At 34.4% G+C, this 24,655-nt stretch overlaps 1 protein-coding gene across 1 annotated transcript in view; it reads right to left on the reverse strand.

Annotated features, from left to right (window-relative positions):
- Positions 1-24,655, reverse strand: part of LOC122787323 (phospholipid-transporting ATPase IC-like) — a 446,410-nt gene that overhangs the window by 61,185 nt on the left and 360,570 nt on the right. Inside the window, exon 23 of the mRNA XM_044053968.1 lies at positions 8,614-8,697. Coding sequence (XP_043909903.1) covers positions 8,614-8,697 — 84 coding nt within the window. The remainder of the gene's footprint in view (positions 1-8,613; positions 8,698-24,655) is intronic.

The following is a 24,655-nucleotide window of genomic DNA, read 5'->3' on the forward strand; positions in this document are numbered from 1 at the left end:
GATAAATTGACCAATACTCATTGTAGGGGGACTTAAAAACAAACTCTGCTTCCCATTTGTACATGACAAGATTGGCAAACAAAGGGGCACAACTGTTCCCCATCGCCACACCCTTTGTTTGCCGAAAGAAAATTACATATATATATATTTATTCATATATACTTATAAAACTACATTTTATATATATATATATATATATATATATATATAAAACAAAATTTTATATATATATATATATATATATATATATATATATATATATATATATATATAGATATATATACACACATATATGTATATATCTGGATCTACTGTATTTAGTCAAATTTCATTTGGTCGAAAATTATTTCAGGCAGCCCACTTCACTGAAAGATCATGTGGTCGAATTACATTTGGTCAAAAATGTTATTTAGCACCTGCCCCAATGCAGTGCGACCCTGGAGTGAGAATATTAAGTAAGGGGGTGTGGGGGGTACAGCCCCCCACATTGGGGTGTGTGGAGGGTGTAGCCCCCCACATAATTGCAGTTTATGCACTATTATATACATGTGTATCCAATAAAAATATATTGAAACATATAACGTCAGTAAAACCTGGTTGCAAAATGTGAGGGGCTATTCACCCCACACACCCCCTAACTTTATATTCTCACTCCAGGGTCGCACTGCAGTGGGGCAGGGGCTATATTCCATTTTCGACCAAATGTAATTCGAACAAATGAGCTTTCAGTCAAATGTGCTTTCAGTGAAGTGGGCTGCCTGAAATCATTTTCAACCAAATGTAATTCGACTAAAAGCAGTAGACCCATATATATATATATATATATATATATATATATATATATATATATATATATATATAAGAGACAGAAACGTCAATGTTATACAAAATCTTTACAGTCCTACCTAACCACAAAACTCTGATAACTGAATGAACACTATCTGATGAACTTAAAGTCAGACTCTAAGCAATTTATGAAAAGGACATTAGTCCTGGTGCTAAAATGTAGTAAAACATTCTAATTCTACAATGCCTGAATAACTCTGTACTAGACCTTCATGTTACAATATCGCTTTCTACAGTTTAGATAAATTTCAGTGATGCGATTTATACTACACGATAATTATTCACTAGACCCTCCTACTCGACTACTTTAATTTAGTGGTTACTTTCGTAGAGGTGGCCCATCGAACATCAGGCAGATGTTGTAGGCAAAACAGATGTTTTCTCTGGTATAATAGTTTTGCTTTTTGGTGCTTTCTTACATAGTCACTTGAAGTCAGCCCAAACTTGACCTGTCTTGGCTACTTATAGTCAAACCTAATGAAGTGCCTATCAAACGTTTTCCTGGCTAGCAATCACATTTATTTCAGATTTATTGTTGGGTAATTAATTTGTATTGTTATTTTATTAATCTAGACCATCTATGACAAGAGAAAAGCTCCACAGTGAGAAAAATAGTAAAAAAAATAAAATGTGACAATGAAAGGGACAAAAGTAATGTGATTATCTTAAAGAACGTATAGAAAGCAGATAGGTAGCATATATATTAGTTTGTACAAATATGTAGATACAGTTGAGCAAACATAAAAGAACCAAAAGGTAATGTCACAAAAACCATTCCAATGAAAAATAAAAAAACAGTCCAGGTCACCAGTCAAAAACGTAGAAGCTTTAATCCACAATAAAATCCACAAAGATGAGCGCTTTCATCTCCTTACAAGACTTCTTCAGATAAAATACACTTGTGCTGCCCTTGTTATTTATAACAATCATAAATAATTGCCAATAAAGTCTAAATGAAGTCTGAATGAAATCTTTAAAGACCCAGGGTCCATTTTCTTCCTATATAGTTGTTACAATACAGGGTATATATATATATATATATATATATATATATATATATATATATATATATATATATATATATATATATGACCAAAATGTAGAAAACTGTGGAAAAAAATATATACTTATGTTAACAGTTAATAACATCCTTAGCTCTTCCAATTTCTAAAAAATGTACGCTAATATAACAAATAAATTCATACCTTCAGAATTTAGCTACTAATACAGGCTTTATGCTCACATATTCATTTAAACCAGGAAAAATAGTAGCCTTTAATCTCAATTGCCATTTTAGTTCCATGTTTAATAATACATTTTTCAAGTCCCCACCTCTGTTGTTACATTTAACCATATCTAAAATGGCAAACTTATAACCTTTGAAGGACTGACATGAAACTGAGTGTTTAAATAATGCGTTAGTATCTTTGCCTTTTTTGATGTCATATAAATGTTCCCGTATTCTTTCCTTAAATACACTTTCAGTTTTCCCTATATAGAATGCTTTGCATTCTATACAGACTGCCATATAAACTAGCATCTTACTGTTACAATTACCCTTACAAAATTTTATCATTCTGTTTAATCCATTGTTTAAAACAATACTATCCTCTCTATATATATATGGGCAAAAATTACAGCTACCACAAATACTGGTCGCTTTTTTAATTTTATCCTGTTTTTCTGTTTTTTCAAACAGTCTTTTAAAATTCATTCCTGTCTTAAAAATGAATGTGGGGTGGTTGCCTACTATCTCATACAATTCTCTGCTTGCCTTCAACAGACTCCAATTAGTTTTAATTATTTGGGTGAAGAGTTCCATGAAAGTATTATATTCTGTAACACATGCTCCCTGAAAGTGATTTATTTCTTCCTTATTTTGTTTTTTAACTGCGCTTAAAGGTTGCCCCAAAAGTGCTATGTATTTCGTACCCCAACCTCTGTATACCTCATCCAATACATCTCCAACTAAACCTTTGGGGTAACCCCTTTCAATAAATTTTTTACCCAGGAAAATAAACTCTGCCCTTAAATCTTTAAAATCTGAAGTCATTCTTGCTATTCTAACAGCATGGCCCTTAATAATACTTTTTTTCTGGACCCATGGATGAAAACTACTGTAATGCAGAAAACTGTTGCACCAGGTGTCCTTTCGATATATATTAGATTTATATCATTTTGAAGTCTTAGCAATAGTGATGTCTAAATAATTTACACTTACCATACTAGTTGTGTGTGTAAAAGATAAAAAATTGGTACTCTTGTTTAAATACTCCATAAAGGTCTCTAGAGTGTGTTGACTACCCTCCCAAATAACAAAAATATCGTCCAAAAATCTAAGGTACAATTTAATGCAATTCTGGAAGGCACTATTAAACACAAATCTCTTCTCCCATTCTAACAAAACTAGGTTTGCATAGACGGGGGCACAAGCTGCCCCCATTGCTACCCCACTTCTTTGTTGGTAATATTCTCCTTGAAAACCTATGTAGTTGTTGTCCAACACCAACTCCATAAGTTCTAGGATAATCTGAATGTTGTCTTTAGACAAGGAAGAACATTTGTAAACACAGTCACTGAAATATTCATGACCCACATCACGTGGTATACTTGTAAATAAATCTTTGATGTCTATAGTTATGAAACAATAGTTTTCTGCCCATACCTCATGGGTAAGTTTACTTAAACAATCCCATGAATCTCGAATGAGATGTGGGGTGCTGACTACTATTTCTTTCGTATGATGATTTATAAAGACTGCTAAAGGGTGTGTTTTTGAGTTCCTCGCCGACACTATAGGCCTGAATGGAGGTTCTATGATAGATTTGTGTATTTTGGGTACACCGAAAAAATTAGGAATCGTAGGGTGAAGTTGTCTCAAATACTGATGTGTTTTGTAATCAATTCTCTCTTCTATTAAATACTCTTCTAAAAGGGAGTCAATTCTATTATAGGCGATGTGAATTTCATTGATGGACGCGGAAGAATAAGTATCCATGTCCAATAGGATGTTAGTTAACATATTTTTATATTCTTCGTTACCAAAAAGTACTACCCCCCCCCCTTTATCTGGCTTCATGATTCGAAAATCACCCTGCCTTTGTAAATCATGAAGTCATTTTACTTCAACATAACTAAGGTTGTTGTCCCCCCCTTAAATTTCTGTTGTTATTATAGGCCTCATAAATTTCTTCAGTGGCTATTTTCTCAAACATCATAAGAACCGGATGGAGGGGTGGGTTGAAAGTGCTAGACCTATAAAGACCTCTATTTACACTATTGTTCTTTTCAACATCCTTTCCACACATCATTTTCAAATTTAGCTTCCGAAGGTATAACTTTAAATCTACCAAAGAGTTAGCTATATCCCCAGAATTAGATTTTACAAATTTGAAACCCTTCAAAAACAATTCAAAGTGTTGTTTTTCCAAAGTATGTGTAGTATAGTTGAAAATTTTGAACCCTTTGTATTCCGTGACTATCCCATCACTATGTCTAACTATTTCTATCTGTCCCTCGTCACTGTTTTCTTCCATCCAGTATTGATCCTATGTTGACCTGTCAAATGGTCCGGGTTTGGGAGATGTCTGGCTTTGTCGGCCAGGCGTTCTGATCTCCTGGGTAAAAAATCCTCCTGTACTACAGAAAATGAGTCTAATTCATCAAGGCCCCTGTTGGTCTTATCACCATATCCATTGTTTCTCCCCTCTGTATGAATTCCTTGCTCAAAAGCATGAAATTTATTACCATAATGGTTGTAATAATTTTTTGTTTTTTCTTGTTTTTGCTGTTTGGCCCAATGGTAGGGGCCTGGATATGTTTTTCCCATACGGTATTGTTGTTTGTCTCTTATAAACTTCTTTTGTTTTCTTAAATAGATTTTTTGAATCCTGACATCTGTTCTATGTAAAGTCTTATTATATAACTGTTCATATTCTTTGAACAAAAAATCTTTTAGAATGTCACCATTCAGTCTATTAATCTCACCAGTTAATTTCACTAACACATTTTCGTTACTTTTAACAAGCTTAGAAATCAACCCCAACCCACATTCATCGAAATAACCGTGAAAATCCTGTATAACTGAATCAGAATATTCAATACCGAAGGGGTACTTGTACATCCTCAGTCCCTGTGGGACTATCTTGTGGTTAATACAACAGTTTAAATAGTTATTATCAATTTGTAAACATTTGTATTTAAAATGTTTTTTTTCAAAAATAAAAATCATATCTTTAAGACTAGGTTCATCTAAATAAACATCACCCTGTATATCACCATCTTCAGCAAAGCATTCTATATAGGGAAAACTGAAAGAGTATTTAAGGAAAGAATACGGGAACATTTATATGACATCAAAAAAGGCAAAGATACTAACGCATTATTTAAACACTCAGTTTCATGTCAGTCCTTCAAAGGTTATAAGTTTGCCATTTTAGATATGGTTAAATGTAACAACAGAGGTGGGGACTTGAAAAATGTATTATTAAACATGGAACTAAAATGGCAATTGAGATTAAGGGCTACTATTTTTCCTGGTTTAAATGAATATGTGAGCATAAAGCCTGTATTAGTAGCTAAATTTACGAAGGTATGAATTTATTTGTTATATTAGCGTACATTTTTTAGAAATTGGAAGAGCTAAGGATGTTATTAACTGTTAACATAAGTATATATTTTTTTCCACAGTTTTCTACATTTTGGTCATAGATATATATATATATATATATATATATATATATATATATATATATATAAACCCTGTATTGTAACAACTATATAGGAAGAAAATGGACCCTGGGTCTTTAAAGATTTAATTCAGACTTCATTTAGACTTTATTGGCAATTATTTATGATTGTTATAAATAACAAGGGCAGCACAAGTGTATTTTATCTGAAGAAGTCTTGTAAGGAGACGAAAGCGCTCATCTTTGTGGATTTTATTGTGGATTAAAGCTTCCATGGTTTTGGAATGTGAAAATATAAATTACCAGGACAGAAGGGCAATTTTACTTAGCAAATGTGAACCATGGAGAAGAATACAGACAGTTAACATTCATCTGGAAACAAATTAGCAGGAGAGGAGGGAATTTTGCTTGGCAGATGTGATCTTTGATAGTTGTAGAATTATGTGTTGAGTTGCATATCTACTAATAGTTTAAACTGCAGTCAAAACTGTATACATGAGCAATTTTTATTATTTGTTAGGCATGTTTTAAGACATTGCATGAATATTCGAATGTTAGCTTTAGCGGTTATTTCAAATGGCACAGAATTGTTCATAGATGTTCATAGTTTTGTTGCGCAGGCTGAGCATAACTTGTCTTCTACAGAGTTATAGGATTTTGCCAGAACAAATGAGTTGCTTTTGCTATAATCCTAATAGTCAAGGGAGGTGATATATTCAAACATTTGTAGACCAGGGTATTTGGTTTATGAATTGTATTATGACTAACTTCTACGAAAGTTATTTTGTAGCTTTAACCATTTGTAATTTCCAACCAAGCAATAATGTGCTCAGTTAGTGAAATTTGATGCAAATTTAGTTGTTTTACTGTAGATCTGTTCTGCTCTGTGGCGTATGTTTTTTAAATGAACTAGTAATGCGGAAGCATTGAGGAGGATTGAAGGAGTGTTCATGCTTGCTCATTTAAATAAGGTTTAGCTTTACAGAGAGAGGCTAAATTGTTGTATGTTTTGGTTATTTTATAGCCAACACAGTGATCACATCCAAGGTGCTATTATATAACACTAAGGACTTTAGCTTGTTCTACCTGTTCAGTAGTGGTGTTTTTTAATGGTGCAACAGTAAGAGTCCTACCTTGCTCTTTCAATGTGGTTGCAATGAACAGTATGATCTCTTTAGGACTTTATATTAGTTGGGACTGGATTGTGTGAGACATTTCTCAGCTCTAAAGGGCCTGCTGTGCTGCAATGTGGACTTCTGAGCAGATCATGGCTGAATTATCTGTGTATTGCATTAAATCACTGTTGGGAACGTTTCTGTGAATGTTATTAATGGATGTGTTAAAGAAGAGAGAAATGCATCCAAGATAGATCCTTGAGCAACTCCTCCTGAAACAGACTTAATTGAGAACATTTGATGTCACTGAATGGCTTGAGATCTATCTTGTAGGTAACTACTTACAAGAGTATACTGGTTTTGCTGATATCTAGGGTAGTTTACTGTATGCAGAAGTAGCTGATGCAAGATGATATCAAATGCTTCTGATAAGTCAATAAACACAGCTGCAACTTTGTCCGGGGTGTTAGCCATGCTGAGGAATGCTTAAGCTGTTTTTTGTTGTGTGAGTAAGAAGATGATTATGTGCATATTTTTTTAGAATCTCAAGTAGTGGAAATAGTATTACTACTGGTCTGAAGATGGCAATTTCGAATGCTTGTCATGTTGTAAAGGAGTTCAATAAAGGCTTATTATTCGGTGAAGAATCTATACTTTTGGTAGCTTTTTTAAATATTTAATAGGGAGATTATCATGTGCCAGAGAAGTTTGCATAATTTAAAAATATAATGTTTTGATGTAATGTAAAGCCACGGTGGTACGGCAGTAGCATTGTTACCTCACAGCAAGGGGTTCTCCCATTCGATTCTCGGCTTGGCTTGGGTGTGCCTTCTGTGTGGAGTCTGCATGTCCTCCCTGCAGTTAGGTAGCATTCAAAAGACATGTGTGCGTAAATGGGCATGTCTTCGTTGAAGGTTGGGCATCGAGCTGGCACCTCGGCGTTTCATAAAAAATCTACTGCCAATCATTAGTGGACCGGAGTTCCGCTGTGGCGACCCCTTACCGGGAAAAAGCCAATAGACTTAGTGGTTTGATGTAATGAGTACATACTGTTTTGAATATAAAATTCCATACACAGGTTCTTTTCTGTGATCTATATTTGAAGGAGCATGTTGGTTAATTAAGGAAGATAAAGAAATGTATGTTCATGTTATTGGTTGTATCTAGAAAAGGGTCAGGTTGAGATCTTTTCCCCGAAGGTAATATTTTGTTAATGGTGTTCCAGGACTGCCATATAGGAGCACAAGTAATGTAAAACTCCTATAATTAACATCATGGCTTTGCAGGCGGCCCCCACACCCCCTGCTAACTATATGTTCTAACTCCAAGATCGTACTACAGTGAAGAAAGGGATGAATATCCCACACCTCATTACCACGATCTCTGTGCAGTTTTTCGAGTTCATATCAGTGAATGCACAGTAGCATTCACTGATATGACTTTCGAATATGGTATGGTCGGCAAACACAGAAATTCAGACATCTGTAATTCGTTTTTCCATGTGCAGAGCAGCCACATTCGATATTATGATAATAAACTGTATGTATGTATGTAATTTCCAGGTATTCCATAATAGCTCTCATAATGACACATTACTTGTTTGGTTTCATGCTATCTTACACTTTTTTTACAGGTTGGTGTTAGTTGGTCAAGAATATTTGAGAATGTGTATTTGATGTAGTCAGCTACATTGTCTACAGGTAGAGTTTTTCATGACTCAATCTATAATGGAGTCCTGATATCTTTTTTACTTTTACTCCATCTGCATTTTTTTGTACTGCAGTAGGACATTCCTCTATTTCTATGCAGTACAAGGTATATTACAAATGTTAAGTCAAAAATTTAGTAGAGTCCTAATCATGTTTTGAAAGCCTTATTTGACACTTCAGATACCACTTGACATATTTGTTGACATTATCTCTCTTAGAAACTAAATCTACATAGTAAACAGTGGGATCACTTACCTGTTCCAGTAAAGCTAAGGCGAGCACAGGATAAGAAGTGTAACTAACAGTGTAGAGGGGAATGAACCAGGTTTCATATATAGGCTGAGCAAAACAAAAAAACAAGAAAAATTCAGTTAAAATTCATATCTAGAGAGGTGTTAAAACCAACAATGTAAAACTTATTGAAGACAGTTCTGCACTGGCAAAGACATTATTTCTATACTATAAATCATAAGACAACATTCAAGAATGTCATACAGATATGATTTATTTAATAAATTGTAAGTCATTAATGTGATTCCACCAGTCTTTATGCAGATATATTACATGCTCTACCGTGTGTATATTGCACGGTCATACAGCAGTGTTAAGGACAATTACTCTTCTGCCATGCCTGGAAACAAGCCCATGTAAGTAATTTTAAAGCTATAAGCCTAATATAAATCATTTGACTTGAATTCCACAATTTATAATAAATCATCATAGTCTGAATACAGTGGTCATTTTTATGTAAGAGTTTTATCAGAAGGTTTCAAAAGATAAAACAGCTTAATTTTATGGTTCCAGTGTCTTAACTTTATACTGACTCTCAGGTGACAGAATACCCAGCGGCCACAGCTACTCCTAGTAATCCACATATGAAGGACTTAGGAACAATAATGGGACATTTATGATCACTGTTATAATCTAGCATCCAGGTAGTACAAACAGGCAGACCCATTTACTGTAGTCATCCTTGCCTGAAGGTTGTAGAGATAATTATGAAATTATTCAGGAAAGTCTCTTAGTCAAGTCATATACACCAAACATTCAGTTTGATGAAGATGATACAACCTACCCCGAGGTTAGGTGACCTCAGTAAAAAAGTTCAAATAGGAAAGATATAAACCAATTTTAGACAAGAGGTCAGTTTCCCAATAACACTTGTAAAGTTAGGGACCATTCAAACACTATAGTCTTATCTTTTGGCACTACTAGTTGATTTGTCAAAGATTTGATTGTTAAAAACTGGAAATTTATGACTGAGTTATATAACTTGAAGGATAAATTAGGGGAATACCCCACTGCAGTATACACAAGGGGCAAAAATATCAAGGATATTGTCAAAAGAGGTGTGCTTTAAGTGAAAAACATGGGATGGCAAAATGTAGTGCTTGCAGTCAGTGCAGGTTTGTTTATGATGGCCCTAACATTATGATTGATTCTTACCCAAAATTATTAATTAACAATGGCAGGTTCAATTGCAATACATCAGGTATTGTTTATATAGTAAATTGCCTTACGTGTCCTGCATTCTACATAGCAAAATCTGAAAAACACTTAAAAACTAGAATTTATGAACATGATCTAGCTATCAGGAAAACAGATCAATAAAATGCTTTATTTAAGCATGCAATTAAATGTCCTGATTTTAAAGATTTTTTTCTATTTTTTATACTGTAGAAAGTGTAAAGGACAGAGAAAGGTGGTCTATGGGAAGTTAGGTTGGAGTCAAGGGAATTATTTTGGCCACTAAGACTGAATGCCAACTCCCCACCTGATTTAAATGAAAATATATCTTTAAACCGTATTGTAATACTGAGAGCGAACAAATTATGAGCATTTTTGTTTTTGTTCTATTTAATGTAATTTTTTATTAAATTCATGGTTCATCTATTTTTATGGTGCTTCTATATATATTTTTAAAGGAAATGAAATGCACTATAGGTTAATTAACTAATTATTTATATTGTATTTAATTGTGAGGATGATTTTATTGGCTGTGTCTGTTTTTCACTTCATGGTTTTGAATGCATTTAAGCTACATAATGTTAAATTCTGATTAAGTTCTTATCAAATGAAAGCTCAATTTTTCATTACATTTTTGGATTTGTTTTGGTCTCTTGTTTTTTGAGGGCAATTCCAATATATTCCTTCTCATTGTTGCCTTTTATATACTCTAGTGGATTTTTCCCTTGAGAACTGAGTGATCAACAAGATTAAAGGCTTCGGCGGGGTCAAGAAAAATTGCTCCAGTAATTAGACCTTTGTCCATTCCAAGAAGAATGTTGTGAGTGTCCAGAAGTTTTACAATAACATTCTTCAAGTTGTTAGGCATATTATTAAGAGTAATACACAGGGTGTAGATGTGTTTCATTGGGGGTATGATGTCATCTCTACAGTGATAAATAAGCCATAGATGAAGGTTGTCAATTCTGGGGAGGGTATCAAGTTTAATGTGTTTAGAGGGTAGATGTCTTTGCATGTGAAAGTAAGGTGATGCATGGAGAGGAGGTGGGAGTGTCTGATGCAGTTTGTGATTGGCTACAGAAAGGGCTGGGAAGGATGCTGAAATGAGAAAGGAAATCAGAGGCAGAAAGTTGTGAGGATGTGGAATTCATGGAAGGAAGGCACTTCCATCATGTAACATGGCTGACCTCTTTCTAGATGTTTTTGGGTGATTTTATTAGTGAGGTTTGGTATGATTTCATCAAATGACTTTTATGATGAAGAATAGCTTGCTTGGCAAGGTTGCATAGCTGGCTGTAACGCTGTTTGTTTATAGTAATAGAAAGTCCTTTCTAAGAATACTGTGCCTTGTCCCTGAGTTGTAGAAGAGCTTTAAGTTACTAATTTTAGGTTTGTATACTCCTTAGATTACAGGACAGCAGGAGTTTTTCAGGTCAGTCAGTATATAGGTGAGTAGCTCTGCAGCAGTGTTATGGTCAGAGGACATCAACACAGCTGACCAATTAGTTAAGGAGAGAGTGGATCTAAGTTTGTTAATATTATTCTGTGATTTATTACAGAAAGATATGAGCTTTGGGGGTACATTTGCATATGGATGATGGATATGAAGACTAGTAGGTCAATGATCAATGAAAGATAGTGGATGGATGGTGATGTTTGAGATAAAAGGCTTGTTATTATGAGATCTAGAAGGGAGTGGTGAGAGGTACAGAGGCTGGACCTGGTAGGTTGAGATATGAACTGAGTAAGGTTGAATTGTATTAGAAAAGTTTTCAGGTTATATTGGAAATGGAACTAAATAGGGTAAGATTAAATCTTCAAGTATTATGAGATTTTTGATACTATTTGTGGAGGAAGCTATTTCTTTTAGTAGGTTATTTAGTTTGAGGAATGAGAAGGGAGGTGGTAGATATGCTACAGTGAGATGTAACATGGTATCTGTGTAGGAAGGAATGGTTACAAGTAGTCATTTAGAATAATTATTTGTGTTAGGGTGTGTTGGAACAAGTAACTGGACATTTAAGTGTGACTTGAACAGAAGGAGAGTTTCACCTGCTTGTGTTATGCCTCATCTGGGGGTTAAAAAATAGTAGTAACCAAGGAAAAATGATGTAAAGGATTGTTAACCATAACCCATGATTCTGAGATAGCAAATAAATGAGGCTTATGTAAGGAATGAAGACATTAATTGGGTTACTTTTGTACATTGATTAGGATACAAGATACAGGAGAGTGGAGATGGACTTGTCTGACTTTGATATTACCTCAGAGAAGCAGGAGGAGTAAGACTGGTAAACGTTTGTAGAGATTGTTAGATGAAAAATGAATGTGTGTATTTGTATATATATCTATATCTATTTATTTATATATTTTATTTATTTATTTTTATTTTATTTTACATTTGTTGACTGGGAGAGTCTGACTGGATACATGTCCATTTTCAGTGGAGGCCCAGGGAGAAAAGCTCCACAGATTAATAGCAATCAAGTATGAGATTTATACATAGCATGCAAATATTCATTGGTAAATGCAAGATTTAACAAGATTACATAGTTTTGGAGTTGAAAAATACAACAGTCACATAGAATGTACAGATTTTCTAGTTATAGCATTGCCTGAGACAAATATAAGTAACAGGAGGTTGGGGTGAGATGTTAGGGTTTATTTTGTGACTAGAAGTTGAGTTTCTAGTTGGAATATTTACACTTATGGACTGTTGGGGTGGGTATATCTATATATAATACACACACATGCACACACACAGATAGGAGGAGTAATTAACTGAAGTAGAGTGCTAAGTGTGGTAGGATATAGTAATGCAGTGAAGATGGAGGATACGTATGGGATGTTTAACATGAAATGAAGAGAATATAGCCCAGTAGTGTTTAACAGAACTCAGTACTGTAAGATTGGGGGCATCCGACAGGGAATGATATGGTACTTATTCGTTGGAGGGATAGTAATGGGTGTTACCAGGAGAAGCAAAAGTAGGTAGTCAGAAAAAAAGGTAGAGTACATTCTGTGGTAAGGAAGAGAAAGATAGATAGTGTTGTATGTTAAATCTGAAAAGGAGACTTACTAGGTAGGAGAAACGTTAATAGCAGCATGAGTGTGAGAGTAGAATCTGGACTGTGTGCCTTTAAAGGGGTGGTGTTATGCTGGAGGAAGTGGGTGTGGAAATGAAATAAAAGCAGAGAACTGGGGGGCTGGGGAATTGGAATTTTCAATGGAAACTGTCAAAAGGAAATCAAAGAGTGCACAGACAGAGTGAGTCTCGGTCATGAATGACGGGTTAGGCATGGCTTTGACTATGTTTTAATTCTCAGAATTCACACACAGACATGTGAATTGCCTTGATTTATTTTTATGCTCCAATGATTTGGTAGGAGAACCAGGCAGTGTAGACATTTAAGAAACGTGTACTAGAAACCATGCACATGTTTTTGGTCTACTGGAACAGGCAAAGATGGAAGATGGGGCTGAGGTAACGAGTCTAGAAAGTTCTTGCGTGGTTGTGGGAACATGCACAGCAAGGGAAATGGCTTAGAAGTATGTAGCAGAAATGGCTATTGAGAATGGTATGGTAGAGACGGCAGTAGAGGATGGCTGAGATAATCTCAAAGCAGGCTGGAAGGAATGGATCAAGATGGAAAGAGAATGAGAGAGACAGAGAGAGAGAGAGAGGGGAGGAATAGTTCATGGGGGTCAAAATAGTTAAAGCAAGAGCAAAGAAGCATTATCATAAGAGATCAGAGACAGCTATAAAAAGGAGAATGGGGGCATACATTTCAATCAGGGAGAGGTAATAGGGAAGATGGTGGCACATATATAAAGGAGAAAAGGACAGTAATGGATTCAAGGCAAGGTACATTCAACATTTCAAGTGAATAGGTTGAAAGAACAAAATAAAGAGAGAGGGGTGGAGGTAAGCTCGACAAGTGACATGACAAGGTATTTAAGAAAGATGGCACAGAGGATGATTTTACACAGTTCTATGTGGAATTTATATACTGAAGTAAATGGGGAAGGAATGGAACATGACCCCCAAAACTAGTATTGGAGGTAAGAATGATTGGCAGCAAATGACAGATGTGGATTGGATGAGAAATTCCCAGTGTAGGGAATGCTAGAGAAAGATGTTTTAAGGAAAGGGAAATAATGTGAAGAACACTGGTTTCCACAGGAATTGTACAGAACTGTAACTAAGGGCATGTCAGGTGTGTTGGTGGGGATGTTTGAAAGGGTATTAGATAGATAAGAAATGTCAGATTCAGTATGGAAAGTTATTATGGTAGTATCACCTAAGGGCGTAGTATTAAACCAGGGAATTATGGGTTGATTTCATTACTAAATGTGGACAGAAACATATTCACAAGAGTTTTGGTGAGGTGACATGGTTATAAGTAGGATACTATAGTAAAGGAGGATTTATAGATGGCATATCTCCAAAACTAGCTGGAAACTAGTGTTCTAGTGTATGGATTACACCAAAACAAGAGAATATGGAGGTGGTGGAGTAGTAGCTATAACTATTGATAAAGTTTTTGGCTCTGTCAGGTGTGAGTTCATGCAGAGGACACTGACAGAAATGAACGTCAGGTATGTGAACAGTGTAAGAAACCTTAGGATGAAGATGGAGCTCAATTGTACAATCTCTAATCCTTTCTGAGCAAAATAGACAACATGTCTTGTGTTACAGTCAGCTGTCAAATTCAAAGTATAACAAGTTCTACCATATCAACATGCTTATCATAGCATAATAATCTCTTTAAATTCCTATAGATATAAGAACTTAGGAATTTAAAGAGATTATTTTGTTATGATAAGCATGTCAATATCGTAGAACCATTTTTTAGAGGCACCTTCCCCTGCCACACATGTAATTTCTGTTGTTATATTAACCCAGCAGGGATGTTTATATACCCATCATTTGATACTTGTTATACTTTTAATTTGACAGCTGACTGTAACACAAGACGTTGTCTATTTAGCTCAGTGCAAACAATGCACATCTTTCTATATAGGAAAGATGACTAGAACACTTAAAGAAAGGATTAGAGAGCATGTTAGACATATTAGACAAAATGATGAGAATAATGCTCTGGCACGGCACGCTTCCCAAATGGGAGCCCTGCATACTTTTACATTTATGGTAATTGAGATACTTGATTTTGGAGCCAGCATGGGTGATTATTTGAGTTTGATGGAAGAAAGGGAGTTACGCTGGATAATTAGACTGCAAGTTGACAGGGAGCAAGGCTTGAATGATAAGATTTGCTTATATTGCTACAGTGTTTCTTTAAGTTGATTTCTAGCTAGTTATATTATATCAGAACATAGTGGTCATATGAAGGGGTGGCTGCGGTGGTGCAGCGGTTAGCATTGCTGCCTCACAGCAAGAGGTTCTCCGGTTCGATCCTCGGCTGGGGTGCCTTCTGTGCGGAGTCTACATGTCCTCCCTGTGGCCGCGTTGGTTTCCTCTGGGTGCTCCAGTTTCCTCCCACATCCCAAAGACATGCTGTAGGTGGATTGGGTACTCTAAATTGACCCTAGGCATGAGTGCATGCATGTGTGTGCCTTCCATGGAAGGTTGGGCGCCGGGGTGGCAACTCGGCACCGTAAAAACTCCACTGCCAATCATGAGTGGACAGATGATCCACTGTGGTGACCCCTAACTGGGAAAAGCTGAAAGAAGAAGAAGAAGTGGTCATGTGAACTTAATTCATGCTTTTGATTTGCAGATTTGTTTTTAAAATTCTATTTATATTGTTAAGTAAATTTGTATTGGATGAACGGTTTGATGAAATGGCATCCTTGCTGTGAAAGCGCTTACCAATATTAAAAGTTTTCAGCTGTGTATACAGTGTTTGTGATTTTGTTTTCGTGATGATACATGAGAACCAGATATAAAACTATACTTCAGAAAAATATACCAGGGAAAGTAATAGTTTCACTGTATTTGTTCTTAAGAATTTGTAAGAAGTAGCAAATATGCTATGTCTGAAATATTTGAAAGTGATGATTTCCTGAAGGGTGCTTGCTCAGAGTATTTAAGTGGTGATGAAACCCTCAGTTTAAAAATTTAAGTGAATACTAAGAAACTGTGTACATTTCTTGATCAGGTGTACTGTCTGTTGTTTATATTTTACTACTAAGTCCATTGGGGTCCTTGTAAAGCCCTGTTCTGAAACATTTCCTCCAGATTCTTCTAACTTCATTAAATTATTTTTAATGTTGTAGCAACAAATTATGATTGATGAAAGGTCCATAAGGAAGTAACTTTCTGAATTGTATACAGCATATATGCTGGTTGAGCAAACCTTCCCTCATAAGTTCAGGTTACATAACTAAATGTCATGAGTGACTTTTATCATAATTGGATGAATTCAGATCTTCACAATATAAATGGCAGCAATAATAGGTTTTGTGCATTAAACATTAAACATAACAACCAACAATGTAGGTTAGGACTTGTCATGCATTGGTAATAGACATGGGCTTAGAAACTAGTATTTTGACAGTAGAGCAATGTACCATCCTGCTTGTAGTCACTGGTGAATGCCTACCTGCTTCAGGTCAGAGTGACAGTGGAATGAATAAAACTATGATACATATAAATGGGGTAAGTTAATTTAAACTCTTATATTCAGAAAATGTATGTGACTGAAAAGTTTTATTTAAATAAGAGGCAATAAATACAGTATAGTAAGATGGATAAGGTGGCAATGAATTTAATTAAGAAGAAGGACAGAATGTAGAAACAGCTTATTAAAAATGATCTTGTAAGAACTGTGAGTTATAAATTATTGTTGGCTACAGTGGAAGAAAAAGAAACAGGATAATTAAAGAAAAAACATGTAATGTTTAATGTAAGTGGCATTTTAATATGTCTTCACTTGTATTCCAGTAGTGCTTGTTGTGTTCTTTTGTAGAAGTCACTGATATGTTTTGTTAGATGAGAGTTTTAACTATGTGTGTGGTTTCAGTAAGATTTGCTGGATTCAATAAAGCCTACATTAAGTGTACATTAAGTGTACACTGTTCTGAGGAACAGACAACACAGACATAACACACACCTTCTTCCTCCTAATTTTAGTTTTCCTGCTGATATTTTTGCTGCTTTAGATATTGACAGGGATTCATAAAGGTTACCACAAAGTGCAGACTACATGTACACTTAGCGTAATCTTTCTGAATGACTAGAAAACACAAAAATGAGATAAGAATTTTATTGAATACAAATCGTGTACACTTAGTATAGGCTTTATTGAATCCTGGGGTTGGTTAAAAAAGGAAATACATTATTTGCGTGCATGAGAAAATAGAGGAATGAATTAATAATGATTCATTTGGTAAATAGGTTAACTCATTCACTCCAATGGAGTTCTGGAAGTTTGCACTATAACTTCCAATGGGCAGAGCCTAATCTTTTTTACAGAATTAAATTATGTGCTGATGTTTCAAAGAAATGTTCGTATCTCTGATACCATAGGGGTTATTAAAGAAGTATAAATGGCAAACTCTTCAGTAAAAACTATTTTGTATATATTTAGATGATATCTGTATTATTTTGCAGGGAAACATTACACATTTTTAGAGCTTGTCAATGAATTAGAAAATACAACTATATTTTTAAGATTTACATATAATTTTAATGTACAGGAAGTTGATTATTTAGATATGAAAATTAATAGGGGTGTGCAAAACAAAAATGAAACCACTATATATAAGAAGGCCATGTTCAGGAATTCCTATTTGCATTACACAAGTAGTCATCCTTTACATCAAAAGAAGGGGATATCAAAGAGCCAGTTCATTAGAAGGTGTAAGGATGAGTCTGACAAAATGCAAGGGATGTTTTTGGAACATGGATACCCGGAAGGGTTTCTAAAGGAATTTTATAATCAGGTTTTTCAACAAAGAGAGGGTTGCTATGCACCTATTATCCATATAGGTTTACAGTATATGAAACAGAACAAAGAAGCAAATTATGTTAATATAGCATCTATTAATAATAACAAACGAGTGAATAATATGCTGATTCATTATTCATTGGATGTATTTGATCTCAAACAGATTTTTTGCTAAAAACTAGATAATATTAATTAGTATTGGAAGCGGAAATAAATATTTTTCCAATCTTCCAAATTTCACATATAAGAATAGGAAGAACATGAAAAAGATATTGGAGAGACCCACTTTAATTAATAGTAATGGGTCTATAACCACAAAATGTGGATGTTGTAAGCAATGCCCGTATGTAGATATAGATGAAAATGGGGGGATTATAGATACTGCACAGAAATTAATGAGTAAGGGTAGATTTAATTGCAGTACTGACAAAATTGTTTATATAGTAAGGTGCTTTTCATGCAAGGCATTGTATACAAGTAAAATGAAAAATGCCTTAAATAGAAAGATATATCAACATAATTACAGCATAATAAAAATGGCAGTAAAAGTGCTTAACAAGGCATGCACTGGTATGTAATAATTTTAGCAAGCTCAAATTTTGGCTGTTAGAAAAAATTGAAAGCTTTTGATATTGAGACGAATGGCAAAACATTTATTGCATAAGGAGATGGTTTGGCAACTATGCATGAATGCAACCTGTGAAACAGGACTTAATGAATACATTTCTGTTTTAAGTGACTTGAAACATATGGCTTTGAGGATTGAGAATGTAGTGGAGTAAATCTGTTGTTTATGATGTATGTTATACTTTTAAAATTTCCACATTTTATTCTGGTTTAATTAATGAGATCTTTATCTAGGATGATGTATTGGATAGTGTCTTAAAAATGTGTATATGACTTTAAAAGTATTAATTGGCTTGAGGGGGTGTGTCAAGGGGGTTTTTATAAGGTGCTTGATTCAAGCAATATAATGGTTCTGGGGAAGTCCTCACAAAATTTTAAAGGACAAAAGCACTTAACCGAAAGATTGCACACGTTATATACTTTTTAACAAATAAATCTACATCTATCTCCAATTCTGGTGTTTGAAGTGGTTGTTTGGTCTGAAATATTTTTTTTATAGTGGATGTATTCTTTAGGTTCTAGGGATTAAACTGAGGTTTATAAGTCAGTAAACACCATGATTATTACATTTACAGTATTTTGTAAACGGCTTACAATATCTCAGAAACCACTCAAGTTACACACATATTATCTGTAGCATTATGCTCATCCAGCTGAGGTGCTTTCATATGAGGCTAATCAGTATTTTCTGTGTTGCCTGTTTGTTGAGAAATTTAGAAAAACATGAAATGTATATATATATATATATATATATATATATATATATATGTGTGTGTGTGTGTGTGTGTGTGTGTGTGTGTGTGTGTGTAAACAATGATTATTATCTCTTTACCTGTAGTAGACAGAGGGCAAATATCAATATAGCAGAGTTTGCAATTGTGTAAGGTTTAAGATGAAACCTTTTAATATTTTGTATTTAGCATGGTTATAAAACTATTGATGCAAATTTTAACAAGCAATATTTGATGTCTAGATGCATCAGTAGGATGTAACTGCAGAAGCACCTGGAGGCATCAGTCTGCTGTAATGAGTTAATGTCCCTGATGTAAAACTTGGAAAGTCTGTTTTGTTTAGTTGAAATGGTGAAGGCCATTAATAATTATTGTAATGAGGTCTAGTGTAGTTTAAAGCAGAGGTGCATGTACTAAATGTGCACCAAAGTGGTTTCTACTTTAGTTTACTAAATAAAACTAAGTTCCAAGACAATTTAGAAATGTAGAATATTGCCTTTTGTGTCAAAAATGGTATTGATACTAGATTCTTAAAACTAGCTATACACTGACTTTGTGGTATGACATATTGCTAACCTGTTTAATTTCTATGTTAATATGTATTGTTTTAAAGATCATAATTTAAATAGTAGTGGTCAAATACACTACTATCATCTCTCACAAAAGTGTCAGAAAGAATATTAGATTCACAATTGCAACCTACCTTGAAAAAATAATATAATGCAAAGAGTCTGCAAGGCAACTACTTCATTGTCATTATTACAGTATATTTATAAGCCATATGATGTTCCCATGGTTATCACTGGAGTTTTTATACTTTTGTTGAAAATCGTTACTGTTATAAATCACCGAGATGTAATCTACAGGATATAGGAATGATCACTCTGGCTCTTCACTGCTTGACTCGATCTGGTCATACTTAGTAAACAGAAAGAATATAAAAAAGTTTCTGCTTGTCCTTTACCACAGCTTACAGGAGAACCTCATAGATCTACAAAGTGGCCTGTTTTGTCCCTTTTGGTTATGCATAGTTAAATCAAAAAATATATATAATGTTCTCTTATTACTTACACAGCTGATATAGAATTACTTGTTACTGTTATTAGGAGTACAGGAACTTTAAATTTATTGCTAACAGATTTTGATTAGATCCAGTGTTAAACTGCATCAAATATAATCTTAATTAATGTACCCCACAAAATTAATTTCTTTTTTTTCGCTAATACCTTTATTGTCTTTTTTTAGGTCAAGATCTTTGGGTGCCTGGAGAATGCATGAGGAGAGTAATTGTGATCATCAGAACTGAAAAAATGAATAAATAAATACATTAAAATAGAGCAAAAAGCATATGAGCTAAAAAACTCCAGTATTTCCGAGTGTTCCCCTGTTCTGAAGTAGAGTGCTCTTGAATTTAACATAATCAGGGACCTGGGTGTAGTGGGTGTACTACTGTATCAGAGACAGGAGGAGATATATTGTGAGATATAACATAAATAGAGTATATTGATGTTCAGCTAAACTAATAAGATATAGTCTTACCATAATAACATAGCGTAACAAGGAAAGGAAGTAAACAAGTAGAATGCCACCATAGAAGCATATAGAGGAAAACTATAAAGCTGTAAAGTCCAAAATGCACAATGGACTCAAAAGCAGTAGAAGATGAAATATTTAATGTAAAAATGCGCCAAATGAACACTCAATAAGCGCTTTCGTCTCTCAAGGAGACTTCATAAGATAAAAAACATCCAGCCTCAATCCTCTTTATATATTAAATTCAACACATTAAATACAATCACTACTTTGATTCAATTACTTAAAATTTGATTCTTAAAGCTACAGAACACTATAAAACCAGTTGAAAATGTTTCCAGCAACATTGTTCACATAATATTGTAATGTGCGCACACACTGACCATTTAGGTCATTTACAAAGTTAATTAACATATAACACTTATATTTTTATGTTAAAACTTTGGCTCTTTCTTATAATATTGGTCCAGTAAATACTTGATCATTCAGACTAGGAAAAAATGTGGCATTTAACTTTAACTGTCACACAAGTTACCTCTTTAGGAGCACTATTTTTTCTAAAATACCAAAAGTGAACCTTTTGAAATTACGGCATACAATAAAATCTCTATATATGGCATTTGTCTCTTAGTTTTTACTTATATCGTATAAATGTTCATAAATTCTCATTTTAATGCTCTTTCCGTCTTACCGATATAGAATGCAGTGCAATTTTCACACTTAGTTAAATACACAATGTTGCTAGTGACACAATTACTATTAACAAATGACACCTTAATTTGCAACATATTGTTCAAAACCAAAGTTTTTTTCTTTGTTAATGTACGCACACTGAGTGCAACATCCACAAGGTACCGTCCCCTTCGTAGTGGCACCCTGCTGGTCTCACTCATCTCTAAGAGCTGCTTAAAATTCCTCCCTGTCCTATGAGTGAAGACAGGTTCATGCCCCACAAGGTCATGAATTTCATTATTCACCCTAAAGATGTTCCAGTTCTTAGTAACTATTCCCCTAATGTCATTCATATAATTATTCTGCTCTAAAACTAAGGCTTTTTCATAATGTCCTCCATTATCAGCCACTTTTGGTCTTGTCATCTCCCTTCCCAACAAGGGTTGGTACTTCTTTCTGCACCCTTGATACACCTCTTTAAGAATGCATTCAATCATACTTTCTGGATATGCCATATCCCAGAACATACCCTTGAATTCCATCAATTTTCCCCAAAGTTAATCATGTACCAAGGTCATTCTGGCTACTTGAATAGCTTGCCCTTTTACTAAACTTTTTTTCTGGAAATGTGGGTGGTTGCTGGTGTAATATAAATATGCATTGCAGGTTTCCTTTCTAAAAATATTTGATTTAAAACCTCCTATTGTGTATGAGATCTTAGTGTCCCAAAAACTAATAAATTGTCTACTCCACGAATATGTAAATTTGAAATAGCCACAGCAACCATTTGGGCAGTTTATAAATTTTGGAATATCTTCAATTGCTCCATCCCACAAAATAAGTATGTCATTCAGAAACCTTACATAAAGATATAAATACTTAAAATAATGGCTGGAGAATATATGTTCCCTTTCCCACCCTAACATTACAATGTTAGCAGAGGTGAGGGCACAGGCCACACCCATGGCAACCCCTGTGATTTGCTGGTAGTACTCTCCTTCAAAATGCACATAGTTATTCTCCAAAACCAATTCCAGAAGCTCAACAACTAGGCAAATGTTGTCTTTTGAAAGGGTTGAACAAAGATGTGACATTTCTTGAAAGTATTGTACTCCTTCCATTTTGGGGATTGTGGAAAAAAGATCAGTTACATCTATAGTTAAAAATATTAGTTCCCTTTTCCATAATTCTTGTTTAATTTTACTCAAGAAATCCCACAAGTTTGTCAGCAAATGGGTTGTGTTAATTACTATCTCTTTTACCCATCTATCTACCAAAACTGCCATGGAGTGGGTTTAGAACCTTTTGCAAATATTATAGGCCTTAGTGGGGGTTTTAACAAGTTCTTATGAACCTTTGGAATACCAAAAATGTTTGGAATCATAGGCTTTTTTGTTGTAAAAATTTATATGTATCCACCTCTATATGTTTGTCCAAAAAGTTATTCCTCAAGGTATGAATCAGTTCTCTGATGTGCAACTAAAAATCTCATTTTTTGAAATGGAAGAATATGTAACTATGTTGTACAACAGACTGGTCATCCCATTGTTATAATCCTCCACTCTAAAAATCACCACCCCACCCACCTTTATCGGACTTCATCACCCTTATTTCTTTATTACTCCTCATAATCCTCAAAATTTCTTTTTATTTTTTTGAAAGATTGTGGTACATTTTCTTGTCCTGGGAGTATAGCTTATACATATCTTCCATGACTGCTTTTTCAAAAACCTGCAACACTACATGCAAGAGCAGGTTAAAGGTATTGTGTCTTTTTAAGCTAAACCTGTCCTGAGAAGACTCATTATCTTTCTTTTGATCCTTAAAATAAACATTAAAGTTTAATTTTCTTGCAAACATTTTTAATTCAATAATAGAATTAGCAATGTTTGCAGGACAAGTGGGCACAAACTTAAACCCCTTCATAAAAAACAAAAAATGTTCCTTAGTTAACTCAAGGTCTGCATAATTGTAGATTTGGAACCCTTTGTAAATGCCAATCAACCCATCATTCACAAATTCAATTATCTCCTCTTTCTCGCCCTTTGCCTGCAGTAATTGTGCCCCTGAAAATTCAGTTGATATTGCCCTGAATCCACTGTCTGCTTTGACTTGCTGGCCAGCCTTTCCAACCTGCATACCGCTGAAAATCCTGTAGCTCTGGGGAAAAGGAATCTAACTCATCTAAAACCCTAACTTGTTGCCTTCTCAAACCCCTAAAATCTTTGGGTGGTGACTGGTGTTCATTGTTATTGTCCTCAGTTCTAACACTTAGCTTAAGCTTTTTTTTGCATGGATATTGTTTGATGTCTCTTTCAAGTTTTCTTTGTTTTTTCAAAAAGACATTATTACACTACTTCTCCACTTGTTTTAAATTTGTTCATACAAGGCATAATATTCTTGAAATAGTAAAGCATTTAGAATAACCTTGTTCAAAGTATCATCTTCAGATCCTAAATTCTCTAAAATACCTTCATTACATTTTATAATCTTTAAAATTAATTCCATATCACAGGCATCAAACAATATGAAATCAGCAATAATCTCAGTGTTGTAATGCAAACCATATGGAAAATTATACATACTTAGCCCTTGGGGTACTACTTTCAACTTCACACGTTCCCTTAAGTATTCATTTTCAATTTGTACACATTTCAACCTGAAAAGCATCCTTTCCAACATAAAAATCATTTCCCTCAATGTCAGACTGTCTTTAGGCCCCACAATCTTTTGTTTGTGTACAATATTTCCCTCTACCATGTTAAAAACAAAAGTTTTGTCCATAATGTCTTTAAACTTGATTGTATGCTGCAGTCCCCTTTCAACTATAAAGCTGCTAAGATAAGAAGCATCACTGTTAGAAGTGTACAGAAAACAAACACATTATCAAAGTTCTTAGAAAGACGGGTGTTGAAAAAATACCCAATCTTCAGAATTTACCATACACTATTTCCAATAATAAACTAAAAAATAGCAACACAAGCTTATATGCCAATAAATATAATGGAAAATATGGAATAAGGAATTCATGGAAGACCTAAAAAAGGTATTATAGAGACTTGGGAAACAATACTAAAACAATAGAAGCACCACACAAAAGGAAGAAGAAAGATATACATTTGGAGAAATATTTCTGAAGACCCTGTTGAACATAACAAAGACGCAGAATTAAAACAAGCAGTAAGAAAATGATATTAAATGGGATAAAGTAACAGCCAGATAAAATGAGAAAATTCAGAAAAGTTCCTAAATGGAAAACGTCATTCAAATGCAGCATCTAACTTCTCACTAAAGATATTAACATTTTTACATAAACATTAGCCCAGAGTAAACATTACTGATATGCACATCAAA

Source organism: Protopterus annectens, chromosome 13.part0, assembly GCF_019279795.1.
Source record: "Protopterus annectens isolate FY-2018-M chromosome 13.part0, PAN1.0, whole genome shotgun sequence".
NCBI classification, from domain to species: Eukaryota; Metazoa; Chordata; order Ceratodontiformes; family Protopteridae; genus Protopterus; species Protopterus annectens.